Here is a 22,901-nt window from a genome sequence, read left to right on the forward strand (position 1 = left end):
CTATGAGAATCAATTATGTAGATTACAGTTCCTCTGGAGAAGAGGCGCTAAAGAGGGGGTATGATAACAATGTACAAATATATCAAAGTTTAATTCAGTAACTGATAAACAGTTTTCTCTGAGGTCCCTGAAAAGGACAAGTGGCCACGATTTGAGGTTAGAAGAAAGGAAGGTTTAACTATAGATTGTGGACAGGGTTCTTTACTGTTAGAGCAGTGAAACTCCCTCCCCAGGAAGTGATACTAGCTGAGAGTGTCAACAACTTCAAAGTTTTGGATGTCTTCCTCAGGAAGCAGAATACACAGGACTATTGGAATTGTTAGAGAATAAAAATCACACACACATACACACAAAGGTTGAACTGGATTGGCCTGTCTTTTTTCAACCTTATAAACTATGAATTGTGCTATTTCCCATTGTTAGTTTAAATTTGATGAGACTCCTTGATAAACAAGTAGAGGTGCGCTGAATGGAAATTTTGGGTCTGAAACTGAAACCGAAAATGACAGTTTTTTAAAAAAAGTTTTTTTTTATATATATATAATTGTATTATATTCGATTTTTTAATCAAAATCGTAAATCTAAATGAATATAAATTTATTGACGGCCATTATCGGCACATTTAGCGCAAGAAAAGCTCAAGAAAAAAATGCATCCCTTTAAATTTGATGTACGTCTTCACACTGGTCCAATGCACTTCCGTTGTGGTGTTAAAAGTCTTGCTTGCTGCATTTTTGGTCAGTTAAAAAAACTGCATCAAAAACACACCTCCCTGTTAAAAAAAAGATTGAAAACGCAGCAAGAACGCACCTGTGTTACGTTTTTGATTTGGTTTTCAAGTCACATGACCTATGAAAACACACCATAAGCACAGTAAAATTGGGGCAAAAATCGCAAGCATTTTCCCTTTTCACCTTTTTCTTTATTTGTAAAATGCCAAAAACTAAATTTTTGCCCGATATGTTTCGGCCGTGGAATTGTATAAATGTCCATTCCTAAAAATAGTCATAACTAGAAATGGCTGCTTTGGTGAGTGTTATGACAACTGTAAGTTTTAGGGAATCTTCAGTTAAAGAAATATTTGCTTTTCTGTGGCTGGTAAATCTCCTACTACTCTTCAGCACAATTCACTGTATAGCTGAGCTTTAGTGATACTTTAAAATACTACTAGTATTCTCTTTAAGCAAACAGTATGCACTAAAGCAAGAAAGCATGAAAAGTAGGTGTTGGGCACAGGATTTTAGATTTCTAAACAATAGGTGCTCTTTAAGTATAACATCAAACACTGATTTTGTAAAAAATATGGCCAGGATAATATGTCATAATATATGTCGTAATATGTATGTCATCATTAGTAAACGTTGTCAGCAATTACTGCAAACAAGAAAAAACGATTTGATGGAAATTGAGCCCCTTGGTTTGCCTACAGAAACATCTTGTCTTTTCTTTGTATTCTAAGTAAACTGCGGTCAAGTACTAATTTTCTTAAATCTTAACATAAATGGATTGGTGTGCAGTATCTTCACCCATTGTTAAATTTTTTTATGTACCTTTCTTTTGGCTGAAAATGTAAAATGTTATGATAAAGAGTTACAAATATGACCATTATTCCAATGACAGTACAAAGAAACAGTAAACACTTGTCCTTACTTGTTGAAGTGTATGATCTATGTGATTATGTGGCAGAAGTCGTATCCCATTACTGCACATTGATGGGCAAATGTCTTATCCCATTACTGTACCTTTGCAGGGATGTCTTCTGCATCGTTAAGAACAGCTCTTTTGTAAGGTTACATTTTGTAATGTACTATTTCACCCTTTGAGTATGTTATATTTTTCTTTTCAGAATCACTGGACAAATGGGAGCGCCTAACCGTGGCAGATGCTTTGGAACCTGTCCAGTTTGAAGATGGAGAAAAAATTGTTGTTCAGGGAGAACCTGGTGATGACTTCTTCATCATTACTGAGGTAAGGATGTGTGTTTCATGTTATATAGATTGCATCCTGTTTCTGCATTGCAGAACAACTGAAAACAAAATTCACATGATTCATTATATATACTTATTTTAACGACGTGAAAAAAATGTGCATGCTCAGAAGCAAGTTATGAGATGGGAGCGCTCGTTCTGGTAAAACTAGCGTTCGTAATGGAGTAAGCACATTCATCATGCTGTAACAGACTGAAAAGCGCGAATCGTCTTTTACTAACACGAAATCAGCAAAAGCAGCCCCAAGGGTGGCGCCATCCGAATGGAACTTCCCCTTTATAGTGCCGTCGTACGTGTTGTACGTCACCACGCTTTGCTAGAGCATTTTTTTTCACGATCGTGTGTAGGCAAGGTCGTTTTAACGATCGGGTTGAAAAAAAACTTGTTTTTTTCTAGACCATTAAAAATGTCATTTTTTACAACCCGAAAAACGGTTGTGTGTACGTGGCATCAGTCTTCTTATTTTTAACCGGCCGTTGTCTCCTGACATTCGGCCCCTGTGTACCCAGCTTTAGTGAGTCACAGCCTTAGAACAAGCATGTTAGTCAGGTGTCCTTACACTTCTTTGGCTTTCTGTTTCCAGAAAGCATTGACTAACTGACACCCATGTTGAGAGCTAAGATTGAACTTTTTATGATGTTCTGAATAGATGTCCATGGGCTACACATGATGCTAGTTCAAACAAATTTGGTCATATTCTGCCCGTCAAGAGCGCGGTGACGTACAACACGTACGACGAGCCTAGATCAATGAAGTTCAATATGCAGTTCGGCTCTTCTGCTTGATTCTGAGCATGCATGTTTCTTTGTGCATCGGAATTCCATATAGACGAACGGTTTTTCCGCTAGGATTTTTTTCCGTCAGAAAAATAGAGAACCTGCTCTCAAACTTTTGCTGGCGGAAATTATGACAGAAAAAGTCAGATGGAACATACACACGGTCGGAATTCCCATCCAAAAGCTCACATCTGACTTTTTCCGATGGGAAAACCGATCGTGTGTACGCGGCATTAGTTCACCTTTTCCCCCAAAAATAAAAAGGTAAAGTAACTCACTACAACCTCACCACTGCACTTATCTCCTTCCTTGATTGTTTTATGCTGCCAATGCAACCAGTGTAGGGGCCCAGGCATCTGAAAAATGCAGTAAACAGCCAGCAGACTGTGTAGCATCATAATGCTCATAATGGTGAATGGACATTAGTCATCACCAGCATGTGACCACGCTGACCAATGAGAATCACTCTGATGCCGCGTACACACGATCATTTTTCGGCATGAAAAAAAACAACGTTTTTAAAAACGTAATTTAAAATGATCGTGTGTGGGCTTCACATCGTTTTTCATCTTCTGAAAAACGACAAAAACATTTTTCGAGCATGCTGCATTTTTTAACGTCGTTTTAAAAAATGTCATTTTTCGGGTTGTAAAAAATGATTGTGTGTGGGCTAAAACGACGTTTAAAACTAAGTTTTAAACCCGCGCATGCTCAGAAGCAAGTTATGAGACGTACGTGTTGTACGTCACCGCGCTTTGCTCATCATTTTTTAAAAACGATGGTGTGTGGGCGACATCGTTTTTAATGATGGAGTTGGAAAAACGTGTTTTTTTTCATGCCGAAAAACGATCGTGTGTACGCGGCATAAGCCATCCTGGTGTCTCAAAGAAAAGACTGCAGAAAAAGGCATGGCTTTCAAATTCCCAGAATGCTACATCAGCTGGCATGGGCATTAAAGGATGATCCTCAAAGGAGATGAGTCCAGGAGGGAACAGGGGTTATGAGTACACGTTTGCGTGTTTCGTGAACAAACCCTTTAAGTTGATTTGAATATTATAATGCTTTTGAGAAATATCAGAGGTCACCCCTCTTGTCATTCTTTGGAAGACTTCTGCTTTTCTGTGGCAAAGCCAATTCTATGGTGATTCTAGCGAAGAAAGGTTTCTCCAGCTGTGTCCCTCTGCTGTGACTTTAAATTACCTTTAACATTCCATTAAGAATTGGTGATATAATTTCTGCTTAATTTTCCATAGGAAATGGAGGTTACAGCAAAACAACAGGGGCAGTAGACTTCACTTTCTTATTAAAATACCGGACACAGGAATTACAATATGTTCATTGTTAGGGAGGGGGTAAGAGAGATCTCCCAGCTTAGATGTCCTTACCAGGAAGCAATCAAGTCTGAGTGGGCTTAAGCATTGGATTCTGTATTTTCACAGAATTACATGGAAATGTGCAATTTTATTACATAATTACATTAAAGAATAGCATTATAAAGTAAAAACTAAGGGAATGCTTAGTGTTATTTTTCATATATTTGGTTTACTTATTTACATGTTCACCACTATAACATAACATGCACGTGTATTATATTTTTTCAATTGAGTGAATATGAAATATTACATATACATATTTCATATTTACTTCTTGCAGCCAGGTAAGCTTGGAATTAGAGCGCCAGGAAACTAATCAGGAAACTGCTGTATCAATTTATACACATGATTAGATGACCGAAAGGAGGAACACAACCTTTGTTAACATAGACAAGACTGTTTTAATTTGTCAGTTTATACTGGCTGCCAACAAGCATGCTGGGGGTACTGGTTTTCTTTTTATTACTTCTGTAAAAAAAATAATGAAAATAAATAAATAAAATGGATGGAAAGACAAAATAATTAGCATTTAGGCGTGTTGGAGAAATATCTTCATGACCTGTCCAGTTCTGTTCTAGAAAACTCTTGTACTGTACATGTAGGTGTTATGATGTCACTGTTGCTCGTGTCCTGATTTAGTTTGTGGATATCTAAATAGTAAACTAATTAGCATTTTCTATCATTTAAGATTTTTTTACCAACCAGGTGGGGAACTTTGATGAGCTTGTACATTAACTTGATGGACCTTTGCCTGTATTTATTTCTTCCAGGTCAACTCCAAAGAAATCTATATTTTCTGATAGATATAATACAGAATAAACTTAAGATTTATATGTGTACTTGATCAGTTTACTTTAAAAAATCATATAACTATACAGATTTGAATTTATTGTCTTTAAAGCAGTAGTAAACGCTACCAGCTTTTTATTTTCTTGGGCCCCCTGCAGTGTTTTGCATATTACCACATTATGGCAGACTTACCTTTAGAGCAGAGCCCTTTCACTGCTGCCAGCGCTCCCATCTTTGCCTAGTCTTCCTTTCAGGTCTGAGCTCTCTGGCTGTTTTAATGGGCCGCAAGTGCATGTGCACGGGACTCATATTGTATAAACACAATTTTAACGGTAAACAGCTTTCAGTTTTTAAAAATTCTGTTTTTACTGTCAATAAAAATACATACCCCATAAAAAAACGTAACAATATTACAAGGCATGGAATATTTATCACGACTAGGTGTCTTGCATATAATCCACCACATATTTGATTTGATAACATGTTCAAACTTTACAGATTACATAACTCTTTCCTACAAGTGTAGTAACACGCTTCATGAACAGCGTTCACTTCTTCAGGAGGTATTAATTTTATGGTAAATATTAGGGTTGTCCCGATACCGATACTAGTATCGGTATCGGGACCGATTCCGAGTATTTGCCGGAGTACTCATACTCCCGCAAATACCCCCGATACTGAAATAGAATACTTACCCCCCCCACCGCCGCCGCATCGCGCAGCATCCCGCCGCATCCCCGCTTGGTTAATACGGGCAGGGAACATTACAGCTTTCATTTGAATAGCTGTAGTGTTTCCCGCCGCGCCGTGTATAGACACTCCCCCTTGCTCGGGTGAACTGTCCAATCCCGAGCAAGGGGGAGTGTCTATACGCAGCGCGGCGCGAAAGACTACAGCTATTCAAATGAAAGCTGTAATGTTCCCCGCCCGTATTAACCAAGCGGGGTGGCTGGATATGGGGGAGACATGGCTGGATATGTGGGGGACATGGCTGGATATGGGGGGGGACATGGCTGGATATGGGGGGGACATGGCTGCATATGGGGGGACATGGCTGCATATGGGGGGGACATGGCTGCATATGGGGGGGACATGGCTGGATATGGGGGGGACATGGCTGGATATGGGGGGACATGGCTGGATATGGGGGGGACATGGCTGCATATGGGGGGGACATGGCTGGATATGGGGGGGACATGGCTGGATATGGGGGGACATGGCTGGATATGGGGGGGACATGGCTGGATATGGGGGAGACATGGCTGGATATGGGGGGACATGGCTGGATATGGGGGGGACATGGCTGGATATGGGGGGACATGGCTGCATATATGGGGGGACATGGCTGCATATGTGGGGGACATGGCTGCATATATGGGGGGGACATGGCTGCATTTGTGGGGGGACATGGCTGTATTTGGGGACACATTTAAAAAAAGTATCGGTATTTGGTATCGGCGAGTACTTGAAAAAAAGTATCGGTACTTGTACTCGGTCCTAAAAAAGTGGTATCGGGACAACCCTAGTAAATATATAGACAAACCAGTCTAAACTTTCAAACATTGCATTAACCGCCGAATAGAAGCTACAGGGGTTAATATCCAATGTCCCTACTAGATAATATAGATATACAAATGAATCTAAATCTTTTTCATTTAATAGCACCATGACATCATTACGCATCTCCTGCACGTTAGTTTCCTATGCATAGATCTGTAACTGAGATGCTATCTATGAGATCTCTCCTCAGTGGTGGTCAGGATGTTACCCACTGTAAAGGTAAATGCTAATTGTGTCTAGGGGATACAGGAAAAGGCATTATTACTTACCCTATTCCCCACTCTGGCCGGCTCTAGCAAGCCCTCAATATCATCACATGCAATTCAGGGCTCTTCACTCTGCATTGTGCATGGAGAGGACGAATGTACAACTGTGGCTGACAGCACCTTAGAGATTAGACTGTGAGGTATTTTGCCTTATTTTGGCACCTCTGGGGCAGATCCTCAAAGAAATTACGCCGGCGTATCTGTTGATACGCTGCGTAATTTCAAATCTCGCGCGTCGTACCTTTGTTTTGGTATCCACAAAACAAGATACGACGGCATCTGTGTTAGATCCGACAGGCGTACACCTTAGTACGCCGTCGGATCTTAGATGCAATTTTTCTGCGGCCGCTAGGTGGCGTTCCCGTCGTATTCCACGTCGAGTATGCAAATTAGCTATTTCTGACGATCCACGAACGTACGAGCGGCCCTCGTATTTTTTTACGACGTTTCCGTTTGGCTTTTTCCGGCGTATAGTTAAAGCTGCTATATGGTGACGTACTCAATGTTAAGTATGTCGTTCCCGCGTATAATTTTGAAAATTTTACGTCGTTTGCGTAAGTCGTCCGTGAATGGGGCTGGACGTAATTTACGTCCACGTCAAAACCAATGACGTCCTTGCGACGTCATTTAGAGCAATGCACGCCGGGAAATTTTAGGGACGGCGCATGTGCAGTTCGTTCGGTGCAGGGACACGCTTCATTTAAATTAAATACGCCCCCTACCCACCCAATTTGAATTCCGCCCCCTTACGCCGCAAGAGATACACTACGCCGCCGTAACTTACGGCGCAAATTCGTTGAGGATTCAAACCAACTCAAAGTAAGTTACAGCGGCGTAGCGTATCTGACATCTGCGCCGGGCGCAGCGTAGGTATGTGAATCTACCCCTCTATATGCAACAAGCATTTAACCCACTGCAGGGTGGATTTTTTTGGTTGTGCCTGAAAATAAAAATGTTTAATTGTTGTATTTATGTACACAAGAAAAACCATATCACACAGAGCTATGTTGTGCTCTCTCCTTTTTTGGTGCTAAAATCAAAATGGTAAATAAATGCTCCACTGCAAAGGAAACATGGAATACTGAACTATTCTGCTGCCCACAGCACTGATTGCTCCTGTACTGATGAGAAATTGCATGAGAAAGATACAGGTGCATCTAAAAAAAATTTGAATATCATCAAAATTAATTTATTTCAGTAATTCAATTCAAAAAGTTAAATTTGTATATTATATAGGTTCATTACACACATAGTGATATATTTCAAGCATTTTTTTCTTTTAATGTTAAAGATTACAGCTAGTGAAAATCCAAAATTCAGTATCTCAGAAAATTTGAATATTACATAAGACCAATAATAAAAAAGGATTTTTGATACAGAAATGTTGGCCCACTGAAAAGTATGTGCACGTATACAGTATAGTATGCACTCAACACTTGATCGAGGCTCCTTTTGCATGAATTACTGCATCAATGCAGCGTGGCATTGTGTCGATCAGCCTGTGGCACTGCTGAGGTGGTATGGATGCTCAGGTTGCTTTGATAGCGGCCTTCAGCTCATCTGCATGGTTGTGTCTAGTGTCCCTCATCTTCCTCTTGACAATACCCCACAGATTCTCTATGGGGTTTAGGTCAGGTGAGTTTGCTGTCCAATTAAGCACAGTGATACCATGATCATTCAACTAGGTATTGACATTTTGGCAGTGTGGGCAGGTGCCAAGTTCTGCTGGAAAATGAAATCAGCATCTCCCTAAAGCTGGTCAGCAGAGGGAAGCATGAAGTACTCATGAATTTCCTGGTAGAGGGCTGCGCTGACTTTGGACACCAGCAGATGACGTGGCTCCCTACATTATCGCTGACTGAGGAAACTTCACACTGGAGCTCATGCAACTTGGATTTTGTGCCTCTCCACTCTTTCTGCAGACTCTGTGACCTTGATTTCCAAATAAATGCAAAATTGACTTTCATCCAAAAAGAGGCCTTTGGACCTCTGAGCAACAGTCCAGTCCTTTTTCTCCTTAGCCAAGGTAAGACGCTTCTGACATTGTCTCTGGTTCAGGAGTAGCTTAGTACAAGGAATGCAACAGTTGTACCCATGTCCTGGATACATCTGTGTGTGGTGGCTCTTGAAGCACTGACACCAGCTGTAGTCCACTCCTTGTGAATCTCCCCCACATTCTTGAATGGTCTTTGCGTCACAATCCTCTCAAGGCTGTGGTTATCCCTGTTGCCTGTGCCATCTTTTTTTACCATACTTTTTCCTTCCACTCAACTTTCCATTAATATGCTTGGATACAGCACTCTGTGAACAACCATCTTCTTTAGCAATGACCTTTTTTGTGACTACTTCTGTACCTCCTTGTGGAGGGTGTCAATGACTGTCTTCTGGACAACTGTCAAGATAGCAGTCTTCCCTATGATTGTGTAACCTACTGAACCAGACTGAAAGACAATTTAAAGGCTCAGGAAACCTTGACAGGTATTTTGAGTTAATTAGTTGATTAAAGTGTGACACCATAGGTCTACAATATTGAACTTTTTCACAATATTCAAATTTTCTGAGATACTGAATTTTGGGTTTTCACTAGCTGTAAGCCATAATCATCCAAATTAAAAGAAAGAAATGCTTGAAATATATCACCCTGTGTGTAATAAATCTACAGTATATAATATATGAGTTTCACTTTTTGAATTGAATTACTGCAATAAATAAACTTTTTGATGAAATTACATATTTTTAAGATGCACCTGTATTGTAAAATTTGACATACAACATGCTGTAGTTCCTCCTGTGAGCCCTTACGTGATCTACAAGATACAATACTGATGTAGAAGCTGCTAGATCAAACCACTTAAGCCCCGTACACACGACCGGTTTTCCTGCCAGGAAAACTGCAGGGGGAGCTTTTGGCTGGGAAACCCGGACGTGTGTATGCTTCCTCGCAGTTTTCCCAACAGGAAAACTGCCGGGAATGCCGGCGGGAAAATAGAGAACCTGCTCTCTATTTTCCCGGCGGTTTTAAACCCGGAAGTTTTCCTATGGGGAAACACTGCAAGGGAGCATACACACGGCCGGGATTCCCGGCCAAAGCTTTTCCCACAGTTTTCCCGATGGGAAAACCTCTCGTGTGTACACAGGGAAAGTTACCGAGCAGGTTTGCGGTTTTCCCGTTGGGATTCCCAGGCGGACTTTATACAGCTGGGAATCCCGGTCGTGTGAAAATATGGGAGTCTGAAAATTGGGCACCTGCAAGAACATTATTTGTGAAGATGGTGTCAAATGGTGATTTCATATAAACACAACAGTAGCTGAAAAAAAAACACACATTATAAATATAGAGGGGCAGATCCACGTACATCGGCGCATATTACCGCCGGCGTAGCGTATCTAAGATACACTACGCCGCCGTAACGTACTTTTTTTTTAGAATCCTCAAAGAATCCGTGCCTTAAGTTACGGCAGCGCAGTGTATCTTTGGCGGCGTAAGGGCGCGCAATTCAAATCGTTTTGATGGGGGCGTGTTTTTTGTAAATACGTCGTGACCCGACGTAAATGACGTATTTTTTTAACTGCGCATGCGCCGTCCGTGGGGGTATCCCAGTTCGCATGCTCGAAATTAAACCGGAACAAGCCAATGCTTACGACGGTGACGTCATTCTACGCAAATCCCTATTCGCGAACGACTTACGCAAGCGACGTAAAAAATATAGATACAAAACAAAGATATGACGCGGGCAATTTGAAATTACGCGGCGTATCAATAGATACGCCACCGTAATTCTTCTGTGGATCTGGCCCATAACATGCTTTTAGAGCAGTAGACACGTTGTTAAACCATATAACATTTGGAAAGCCTAGTTATCTTAATAGTAAAGGGCTAAAGACCAAGTCAAAGTTGTAATAATGCAAAAATCGACAGAAATGTTGTCACGTACAGCATGTGTGTTGTCTTTGTTTCTTTTAAAATATGATTGGCATTACCCATTTAAAAATAAACCACAACAAGATTTAGGGTTTATAGATGATAGACAAACCTCACTAGACAAAACCACAAAAGCACAGTTGATGTGTGTACTGAATGATGTGTACGTGATTAAGCATTACAGAGTCAAGTGATGATATTGTTCACAGAGTAAATAATCATTTTAATCACCTGTCTTACTTTTTGTTCATTAAATCCACAGTCAGAATAAAAGTAAACGCTGACGTTATGTATCATCAAGTGGATAAGTTAACCACAGAGATTGTGATAGAATTTAACTGGTGGGTGATGTGAGATGATCGATAATGATTGAATATCTTTATGCACTTTGAGACCTCTGCAGACACCACTTATCTGAATGTTGGTACTGTTATATCAACCTTGGGCAGATGTGAAGAGACAGGCAACTGTCACCTCTGTAAAACCAGCAACAGGGTAGAGAAATACTCATCTGTTTCCATGTTTCATTTCCTTGCTGGCTTGATGAGCGAGATGCTGCTCCCTCACTGTTGACTTACATTCTATAGCAGGGGTGCCCAACCTTTTGAAGAGCAAGGGCCACTTACGCGACTTGGTACCCGGTCGCAGGCCACAATGAGCCGAGCGGGTGGATGGCAGCTGACTCAGCTCTATAAAGCCCACTCTACTCTCAGCACACCAAACTCGCAGGTAATAACAGAAGTCTATGACTTAGGGCAGGTAACCCGCAGGTGCACTTCTCTGCACCTGTGGATCAGTTTGAAAGCAGCCCAGTAACCACTGCAGAACAATGCCTATATACACTGATTTTAGTAATACACTTACCTTTAATAACAGTATTCTATTTTATTCCATCCCAGAGCAGGAGGTCGTGGGCCACATCAGAGGGCTCTGCAGGCCACATGTGGCCCCCGGGCCACTGGTTGGGCACCCCTGTTCTATAGCATCTCTGCCCAATATGTGAAATGTCATCAGAGCAAGACATGAGTGTAAATCATTCATTGCTGACCAATGTTGTGGTGACCACTGTCTCAGAAGGGAATTCCCGTAATTTTGGTAAGATGTCTTAAAATTTTCTGGTGTATTTTCAGGACAGGAAGTGAAATAAAATATCCCCAACAGGACACAGACAGCATACAATTTGCCTCATAGTTGTTTTAATTACTACCTACTATATCCAAAATACAAGAGTTTTGGCTATACTTTTTACAACAAATATTCTAAACCATAAAAAAATGGTCAGGGCATTTTCCATGCTGTTTCACTGATCTTCACACCAAAAGTGTATGTGCATAAAGGGGTATTCTAAATTGAACCTGTACTCAAATTGTCACTATTTTCTATCTGATAGGCAATGTGTAGCAAGGTTAAGTTTACTTGGGCAGTAACCTGACTTTACCTTGAATTCCTCCTGAAAAATAGCAGTGCATGTCCTGATGTTCTGTTACCTAATCGCTATGGGCCAGATTCACGTAGAAGTGCGGCGGCGTAACGTATCGTAGATACGTTACACCGCCGCAAGTTTTCATCACAAGTGCCTGATTCACAAAGCACTTGCAATGAAAACCTACACTGGCGGCCTCCGGCGTAAGCCCGCGTAATTTAAATGGGCGTGTGCCATTTAAATTAGGCGCGCTCCCACGCCGGACCTACTGCGCGTGCTCCGTTTCGAAATTCCCACCGTGCTTTGCGCGAAGTGACGTAATTTTTTCGAACGGCGACGTGCGTAGCGTACTTCCGTATTCCCGGACGTCTTACGCAAACGACGTGAATTTTAAAATTTTGACGCGGGAACGACGGCCATACTTTGTACAGCACATACGTGTGCTGACTAAAGTTAGGGCACCTAAAATGACGACTAACTTTGCAACGGAAACTAGACTAGCAGCGACGTAGAGAACGCGAAAATCCGCCGCGGATCGCCGCAACTAGTAATTTGCATACCCGACGCTGGTTTTACGATGCAAACTCCCCCCAGCGGCGGCCGCGGTATTGCATCCTAAGATCCGACAGTGTAAAACAATTACACCTGTCGGATCTAGGGGCTATCTATGCGTAACTGATTCTATGAATCAGTCGCATAGATACTCTGAGAGATACGACGGAGTATCTGAGATACTCCGTCGTATCTCGACTGTGAATCTGGCCCTATATGTCTGCAGTGTAAGAATATCTGAGGCACTGCTGTCTCTGACTGCTAGGATTGAGATTTGTTGTTGCTACTGAGCTGCTATGTCTTCATCTTGCTAGAGAGGTACCTTTTAACTGATGACTTCAGTTCAAGGACACTTCTGCTTCATTCATTGTGGGGTTCCACCATCTCTCCCGCTTCTTGGTCATTACCCAACCTGTCATGAGATCAGCAGTCATCAGGTGAGCAGCTCTTATATGGGAAAGCATAGCCCTGCTTTGTCCACAAATGTTAATTTAGTAATACTGGCCTTTTTTTGGCATAGCTTCCACCCTACGATCAACCAGTGATAATATGTATATTTGAATATGAGGTATATGAGTGAGATAAATAAAATTATTAGAACACTCTGATCAGCGCTCTCTGCCATTGGCTAAGAGAGCTGATTGGGAGTCAGTCAGCTGTTGGTTTTCCAGCATGCATGTCCCACAGAAGCTGATATACACACGGCAGAATGTCGGCTTTTTTTTATTTAACCAGCAAATGTCTCCCGACATTCTGCCCGTGTGTGTGGGGCTTACGTTTTAATGTTTTGTGTTCTTTACCTTTGCTTAGATCAGATCCATCATCGAAAAATAACAACTTGTTAGTCTTCCGTATAGTGGAGTTTTTTTTTCTGTTGTGCTTATTACTTGGTTGCCTAAATTGTAATCATATACAATATATGCATGCTTTGTCGTAAGACTACACCCAGAAATGGCACATCTGATTTGACCCTGATGACTTTCTAAGTCCATGACCTAGATTAGAGGCTTCCAATCTCAGTCTTCAAGTACCCTCAACTGGTCATGTTTTTAGGATTTCCTTTACCATGCACAGGTGCTTTAATATAATGGTAATGGCTTGGTATTTATTACACCTATTTTATCTTAAATTCTTAAAATATGGTCTGTTGTGGGTACTTGAGAACTGAGGTTGGGAACCATTGGTTTAGATCAGGGTTTCTCAACCAGGATTCCATGGAACCATAGGGATCCTCCCAGAGGTTGCTAGGGGTTCCTTGAGTAATGAGCAATTTCTGCCTCTCAGATAAGTTCTCACTGACACCAATGATCTTTTTAGCTGTGAGGCCCCGTACACACGTCCGAGAAACTGGACAGGCAAAACACATCGTTTTGCTCGTCGAGTTCCTTGTGAAGCCGCCGAGGATCCTCGGCGAGCCAAGTTTCCTCATTGACTAACGAGGAAATAGAGAACATGTTCTCTATTTGGCTCGACGAGTTCCTCGTCGGTTTCCTCGGCCAAAAGTGTACACACGACCGGGTTTCTCGGCAGAATACGACTCCGATCGAGTTTCTGACTGAATTCTGCCGAGAAACTCGGTCGTGTGTACGGGGCCTCAGAGAGTAATTCTTCCCAATGACCACAAGTGTAAGGAGCATTCTTCCCACTGACCATCACACTAATGTATCAAGAGTTGTAAAGTAATTTTTATCAGGGGTTCCCTGAGACCAGAAAGTTATTTCTAGGATTCCTCTGTGTTGAAAATGTTGAGAAAGTCTAGATTGATCCAGAAACCTAACTCTATATGACAGCTGAAGATATTGCAAGTATTATTTGGATGCCTATCCCCTAAATGCCATTCAGTATGAAGCTGGTGAATGTCTGTAAGGGATGTTCGGTTTTATTGAATAGTTGTGTTTTAAATTTGCTAGGGTCATAAGTTGTTCTGGATTCACATGTGAACTTTCAGGTCTCAGGTCTTATTGGAAAGCTTCCTCCTTTTTAATGCTCTGGTTTGTTTGATTTATATGGGGCTTATAAATACTTCATATTTTCTTTCAGAACCTTGTAGGGAAGAGACCTAATTATGATCTAAATCCTGCTATTGAAGTTAGCTAGCCATTGCGCACCATCATAAATATACTAGAACGCTGTGTGCACATAGCCTTAGGTAGCTCTCTCTTCTCAATGTGTTCCAAGGAATGAATTGTCTAGGGGTTAGTCTCTTGAACAAACGGCACACTATATATGAATGATTATGATGTGATTTGGCAGCTAGCACCACGTTTTAGGAAAACTGTTCCCGCACCAACTATAGAGGCTCCTGAGATCCACCCTATTTCCATGGATATTTAAGCAACACAACCTGGCAAGACAAATACTGATGTGGCACCGCTCCAAATCTCAGCAGCTGTTCCGTTAAAAAAAAAAAGAAAAAAAATGAAGGCTGGTAACTATTTGTGCATGCTGCCAATTTTCCACGCTGCTTTATCTCTTTACGAGGTGCCTACATTTAACATGGGGAAAGCAATCTGCAAACAGTTGTATGTCTTCAGCAGAGTTGTGATCTCGGTGATCCATGTAGGCTGTAGCAGAGCTTGATCTAGAAAATGACCTGAGTACCTGATAACAGTGATCTCATAACAGTTGCTTTGGTAATAGGAAACATGTTAGAGCTTGGGGGAAATATGTTGATACAAGAACATTCTTAGATCATGAGTCTTTCATAAGCTAATCACTTGCAGACTTCTGTATTCAAAGGAACGGGTGTCTCTGAGGTCCATTGTTGGTGGAATCCTGTGTTTGAACATAGATTAAAACATCTCGGGTGCCAGTTATGTGCATGGCATCATGGGAAGAAGCTTTGACAGTAAGAGAAGAGTTCCGCAGCTTACCTTTGTGCGAGCAGAGTTGGCAGGAAGATCAGTCACATGTAAATTGGAATATTTGTTTTATGTGGAGATTATTTATTTAAACAAGAACTATATAGATATTTTGAGACTCAAAGAAAGGTTTCAGTAGGTGGTAAATACATCATGGTCTGACAACACTCAGCTCGTAGAATGCTGTTTCTTGTCAGTTCACTGAAGAAATTGTTCTCTGTTCTATATGTAGTGAGAGGAATGTCGACTTTGTCTCGGATATTAACCACTACAGTTTTTTTTTCTTGTTTTTTTTAAGTGTATTTTTGTGCGTGTACTTGAGAGAGGAGCCGGACTGCAGGAGTTGGGAGTAGGCAGGCCTCCCCCAGAGGCAATCTGCCACCTTTCTCCATGCAACGGGTGGCAATGGCGGGTGTGTGAGGGGGTCCTCCCACACAGCCTGCCCTACCTGCTCCGCTTTGAAGCCCAACGGGGCAGAGGGACTCCCTATAAGGGAGTGAGAGGATCTAGCCCGCTTAACCAGCCCCGTTAGTCCTTCGCCTCTCTTTTTAGAGACCGCGTGGTCAAAGTGCGTGCATGTTAACCCAATTTCGAGTGCGTGTAAGTGTGGTAGTTTTTGTGGGAGGGGGGTGGGCGTACTAAGCGCAGGCTTACCTCGCATAGCACACCCACCGGGAGCCGGGCTGAGACCACCAAACTCACTGCAGTTTTGAAAATAATAAAATATTTGCTAAAATGAATTGAATAATTGAATATTGACTAATATTGTGACTTTTATGTACTAAGTTGGTGCACCCAGCCATATAGGACCAGATTCTCGTCCAGCGGCGTATCTTTGCGGCGGCGTAACGTATCCGATTTACGTTACGCCTCCGCAACTTAGACAGGCAAGTGCTGTATTCTCAAAGCACTTGCTCCGTAAGTTGCGGCGGTGTAGCGTAAATCGGCCGGCGTAAGCCCGCCTAATTCAAATTTGGAATAGGGGGGTGTGTTTTATGTAAATGTTCTGTGACCCGACGTGATTGACATTTTTCACGAACGGCACATGCGCCGTCCGTGAAAATCTCCCAGTGTGCATTGCTCCTAATACGCGGCAAGGACGTATTGGTTTTGACGTGAACGTAAATTACGTCCAGCCCCATTCACGGACGAGTTACGCAAACAACGTAAAATTTTCAAATTTAGTCGCGGGAACGACGGCCATACTTAACATTGGTACGCCGCACTTACGCCACCATATAGCAGGGGTAACTATACGCCGGGAAAAGCCCAACGTAAACGGCGTAACTTTACTGCGTCGGCCGGGCGTACATTCGTGAATTTGCGTAGCTAGCTGATTTACATATTTCAACACATAAATCAGCGTACACGCCCCTAGCGGCCAGCGTAAATATGCAGTTACGATCTGACGGCGTAAGAGATTTACGCCTGTCGGATCTAATAGATATCTACGCATAACTGATTCTAAGAATCAGGCGCATAGATACGACGGCACAACGCAGAGATACGACGGCGTATCTGGAGATTCGCGTCATATCTCCACTGAGAATCTGGCCCATAGTTTTGATCCAATCTAGCACCCAGCTGAGCTATGGTCTTAGAACAGTTCCTAAAGAATACAGGCATCCTTCTACATAGACTCATCCTAGCATCCTATGGCAGGCACAAACAAACTACTGCAAGCAAATGTTTGTTATTTTGGCTCACCTAGGTCCAAATACAACATTGTGAATGGGAGCCACTTACATTGCCATGAGTTGGAAGTGTACCGCTTCAAGTGCCGTCACAAGACAAGCAAACCTTACTACCAAAGCATGAATGTTCATAGTCCTTAAATTGTAAATAAAGCAAACAGTGACATTAATTTATCCAACAATCGCTATCTCCCTTTGTTCAGTGTAATTTAATAAAGCCTAATTGGCTTGCAGTGCTGCCCATACCTCTCCTAGTCTGAATTATACTATGCAGGGAACTTCAAGAGATAAATATAAAGGCAGACTCGGTTACTATGTAGAAATTCATTTAAAGCGGGGTTCCAACCACAATTAGCATTTTTTAAATGTATGTCCTTTCATCCTGCGTATTTATAATATAAATCCGGTCACTTACTATTTTAAGAAAAACAAAATAAAGCTGCGCCAAAAAGTTATTTGATCATAAGGGATAACCCCTATAATAATGAAAAACAGTCCGTATGGGTAAATAAATAGTCCACAATAGATGTTATCACAGAAAAAATTGTGGTTAAACCGAATCTTCCAGCAGACACACTTATGTAATTAATCCTTAGCAGACCACCACTACGTGAGGAAAAAGCATTGTCTGAAGTGATCCCTTCACCAGTAAAAGGGGCTGCTTACCAGAGGGTAAGCCAATTGTGCATTTGGCTAGAACCCAGCCGCGGCCTTTAATCCACCAGATGACAGATCACAATGGAGGAAGCAGCACTCAGGAACCCGCCAGATGACACTCTCCCATATGTAAAGTTTAGAAGACAAAAGAGGGATGCACCATAGCGTAATTCGATTATAAAAATTTAATGAAGTACGGTTGGAAGGTACTTACACAACATCACATTAAAAACAGCTTAGCAGCATGCAGTTTAAAATCAGAACAAGCCGGCCGGCAAGTTTAAACGGAGCCCTTCCTCCTCAAAACGTGGTGACGATACTGCCTGTCCTTCCCAGACGCGTTTCGTCATCAACTGACGTTCTCAAATGTCTGCAGCCTCTGTATTTTTGATTAGCACAGTTTTTTTGTTTCCACTTACTATTTTACAATCTGCCGCTGCTCCGCATAGTTATTAAAAAAAGATAGTTTATAAAACTATGTGCACACCGTTGTCATTTTGCTTGTGGGCATTGTAAAAGCCCACAAGCACTTACTTCCTGGAAGTCTTGGATGGGGAGTGATAATTGGATAGCGCACTGCATCCTGGGAAATGATGACACACATGTCCCAGGAGCATTAGAGGGAGATGATGTCAGAATCCTAGGTGATTCCAAAGGCAGATTTCGTGGGACTGCATAGCTACAGGCATTTCCAGATGAGTAAACATTTATTTTTTTGGGGGATGGAAACTCCACTTTAAGAATACTTTAAATTAATGCATAACCAAATGGGTGCTTTACGCCAGCAGTCACGGTGTTAGTCGTTAGCCAAATTTAAACATGGCAGTGTGTAGAAAGTATATTTGCTTCTCGTATGCTTGTTTCTATACAGTCCAATTGCTTTGGCTTTGGCTTCTGAAAATGCTCATTTGGAGATGTCAAGTGCTGCCCCATAGATGTAAGAGTGTTGCCATGACCCAGTCATTTTTGAAAAGAGTTTGATTGGGAGACTATCATCCAAAGGATGTCGTCATCTAGCTTTTGAGTGTTCAGGAATAAGGACAAAGATACATGAAGGCACCTGTTTTCTGCTTTTGCAGTATGCTCCCAATACCGGTTTATAATAAAAAGGTACTTATACTTAAAACTATAGCAACTGTTGAGTTTTCAGCTTTTGATGTATTTAAAAATACATTGTAATGTGATTTGGATCTGTTGAAAAGCTAGAAGAGGTAGGCCGGCCATACACAGTTTGAGTCTTGGCCAGTTCAGCAGAAACCTGCTGAGAATCGAACCGTTAATGGGCAGGCCGAATGTACCAAGTTGATCTATCGATCAACTTGGGTGTAACCAGCCTGCCAGATTCTCTTGCGATTATCGCTAGCTGCTGCTATACCCGATAATCACTGTCTTCTCCCAGGAAAGAAATTTTCTTGATTCCCACATCAACACAGACAGTGTTAATACAGGAATCCCTCTTGCCGGGCCATTGTCTTCTGCCAGCAGGGAGGGGTGGGGGAAGCCCGGCCTGTGTTGTTGGGGGAATCAAGCTAGTTTTTTTTCCCTGCAACTTGCAGGAAAGAAATTTGCTCTGTATATAGCCGGCCTTAAATTTTAGGTTCCCATAAGAGTTTGATGAGGATTTAGTGATCCTGCTGAATCTTGCAGGATGATGTGACAGTCATGATGTTTGCGATCAACTGCAAACATCTTTGGATGCCCTTAAAGTCTATGGGCCAGATTCTCAGTGGAGATACGATGGCGTATCTCCATATACGCCGTCGTATCTCTGAGTTGCGCCGTCGTATCTATGCGCCTGATTCATAGAATCAGTTACGCATAGATTTCCCTTAGATCTGACAGGTGTAAGTCTCTTACGCCGTCGGATCGTAACTGCATATTTACGCTGGCTGCTAGGGGCGTGTTTTCACCTCGGTTTTCCCGGTGGACTTTTTACCGCCGGGAAAACCGAGAACCTGCTCGGTAGCTTTTTCCCCCTACACACGGTTGGGTTTCCCGACAGGAAAACTGCCATAAGAGCTTTGGTCGGGAAACCCGGCCATGTGTATGCTCCACTGCAGGCTTTCCCCATAGGGAAACTGCAGGCTTAAAAAACGCTGGGAATCCCCCTGGGATTTCAGGCGGTTTGCCTGTCGGGAAAACTGCGATGGAGCATACACACGGCCGGGTTTCCTGGCCAAAAGCTCTCATGGCAGTTTTCCTGCTAGGAAAACCGGTCCTGTGTACGCAGCATAAGGACTTGTTCTGGTGACAGCTATAAAACTTTGGATTTTCTATCACTTTCTTTCTTGGTGACAATGGTCACCATGACAAATGCTGACATATATTGGCGCACCCTGACGCGTTTCGTCATTGGCTGACTTTATCTGAGGGCGTGGATATACCAAGATATAATCACATCAATTGGTAGGGAACCATCATTTAAACCATATCCATGATATTCCAGAGGAAGTCCCAGATGTTAATAATAAACCCAAACGCGTTTTAACTTTCCAATAGCATATGTCTTCCTCAGGGGATTGGTGTCACTAACCGTTTCTGTAATAGAGGTATAAGTCAGTGCCCATAGAGAATACAGAACAAATAATTATCAAAAGCTCGATATAGAGTAACTTACATCAAACAATTGTACATCAAAGAGCATTAAATAGGAAGAGTGTCTTCAAGCAAATAACCTACTGAGATATACCAAAGACTCCACAAAGCATAAAAAAAGCTTGCGCAATCAACTTTGACCCGATGCCTGGGCTCCCACAGCAAAATATGGAATATAAAAGCTCAAAGAAAGGTTAATAAATGGGAATCCACTGGATGGAAGGGGGTCCCAGAAAGACAAGGGTCAGAGGCAAACCAGTCACAAGTACTGTCCCCAGCTGCTTCTGATACTTTTTTCTCTCACACTCCAGCCCTGCTGTACAAGGACTGCAAGAGGCTGATACTACGTCCAACTCAGCTACACTGTTTGGGTTTAAAATGCACCTTTAGTGCCGGTTCACACAGGGGCAACCCGACTTACAGCGCGACTTTGCAAGGCAACTTCAGCGCGACTTGGAGCAACTTACAACGTGACTTAAAGTTGCCTCCAGGACAGGCGTCTTTGGCTGTGGCCAATCACAGAATAATCAGCTCTGTGGGAGGGAGGGGTTTGCATGAGTAAACTATTTTCTCTTCCTGTAAAGTTGCTTCAGTTAAGACAGAGATCCAACTTGGAGGCAACTTCCATTGAAATTTATGGGTACAAATTGCCTAGAAGTCGCCTTGAAGTACTACAGGAAGCTTTTCTTAAGTCGGAGCGACTTCAGTAGTGTACATTAAGACGGCTCTCATTCACTTCAATTGAATTTCTTATGTCGCGTGACTTGGGGGCGATACAAGTCGGATCCCAAGTCGCGGTAGTGTGAACCGGCACTTATTGATTTGTTAATAATTACAGAGCCGCATTAATTAGTATATTACCCTTTGCTGTTTTATAAACACTTTGTATATTCAGAAGCATGTGACTTCATGAAGTGGATGTAGAGATGTTTTGTTCCTCAACTCAAGAGTAGACATATGTGTTCAAGGGAGTTTACACCCGATACCCTATATCCAGCTAAATCTATCAGCATTCCCTTCTAATTCTAGTCATCTAGTCATCTCAGCTCTCTTACTACTTAGTGTTTAAACTATGAGTGTGGAGCAGAGAAAAGAAATTTCAGACAGATCTCCTAGATCTGGTTTCTCAGTTAAGTTCACACAACCTTCTTCTTTCCCAGACTGGACAGATGTGGAATGTATCCGAGTCCAGGGTCACGGTATTATCCCATATGAGCTTCCTGGCACAAGCAGGAAAAACTTTTAAGAGCCATGCAATGCTTATTGTCATAAAGAATTACATTCTGGCAAGCTACAGCCCCAACAGATGTACTGTATAGTCCCCAACAAACTGCTTTTGTTTTTATTTTTGTTCTTCATTAACGGTGACCATACATGGGCAAGTCTTCAATGAAAACCAAAAATTAGATAATTACCCATTTTACAAACAATTGAGAACATCAGTAGCAGTTGCTTCTTCCCAGGCAGAATATTTATTCTTTTATGTTGTAGTGAAAATTTTCACGACACTTGTGTTTCATCACTATAAATTTTGAAATAGTCCAGTAAGGGAACAATTTTTTTTCAAGCTGCATAGCCCGTCCCAGGAAAATACATTTGAAATAAGCCCATTTTGCCATATGATTTATCTGCTTACAGGTCATGATAGATACACTTTTGTTAAAGCGTATACCGTATTTATCGCGGTATAACGCGCTCCCGCGTATACCCCGCACCCCTAAAGTTGCCCCCAATCCTGTGGACAAAATTTTTTTTTTGTACTTACATTTTTGGTGTCTTGCGCGGCGTCCATCGGCGGCCTCGTCGGGTCCGGCGTTCGTCTGCGGCTTTGGGTGTCCTCTTCGTCGCGTCCAGCGTCCTTCTGCGGCTTCGGGTGTCCTCTTCGTCGGGTCCGGCGTCCTTCTGCGGCTTTGGGTGTCCTCTTCGTCGGGTCCGGCGTCCTTCTGCGGCGTCCTCGCGTCCTCCCCGCTCGTTTCCCATGCCGAGTTTGAATATTGCGCCGACATATACAGAGCGCAGTACACTCGTGTATTGTCGGCAATGCTCGGCTACCCGCGCTGACGTCCTGTACGTCCAGGACGTGAGCGCGGAAGGTGCCGAGACTGCCCGACTATACCCGAGTGTACTCCGCTCGGTATATGTCGGCGCAGTATTCAAAACTCGGCGCGGGAAAGCGGGTATGGGCGTATACCGCGCACCCACGATTTTGCAAAAAAGTGCGTGGTATACGCCGATAAATACGGTATCTAAACCCAAAAGCATACCTAAAACCAATCTTTTAGCTATAGGAAAGGGGGACAACTTTTGTAATCAAAGGATAAAGGATAAACCCATACCCCTAGCCCAGTTACAAGGGCCTTTAGGAAATGAATATGCAAAAAATGATTAGTTGAACCGCCAATGCTTTTTTACCACTCTTGGCCTTTATCTTGGCTTTTGAAAATA

The 22,901-nt window shown here is 42.3% G+C and overlaps 1 protein-coding gene across 3 annotated transcripts in view; it reads left to right on the forward strand.

The window, feature by feature from the left end:
* PRKAR1B (protein kinase cAMP-dependent type I regulatory subunit beta) overlaps nucleotides 1-22,901 on the forward strand; it is a 347,158-nt gene that overhangs the window by 292,701 nt on the left and 31,556 nt on the right. For all 3 annotated transcript variants that reach the window (XM_040356774.1, XM_040356773.1, XM_040356775.1), the window contains one exon: nucleotides 1,847-1,968. In XM_040356774.1, the coding sequence (XP_040212708.1) occupies nucleotides 1,847-1,968 (122 nt within the window). The remainder of the gene's footprint in view (nucleotides 1-1,846; nucleotides 1,969-22,901) is intronic.

The sequence above is a fragment of the Rana temporaria genome, chromosome 6 (genome assembly GCF_905171775.1).
Source record: "Rana temporaria chromosome 6, aRanTem1.1, whole genome shotgun sequence".
NCBI lineage: Eukaryota > Metazoa > Chordata > Amphibia > Anura > Ranidae > Rana > Rana temporaria.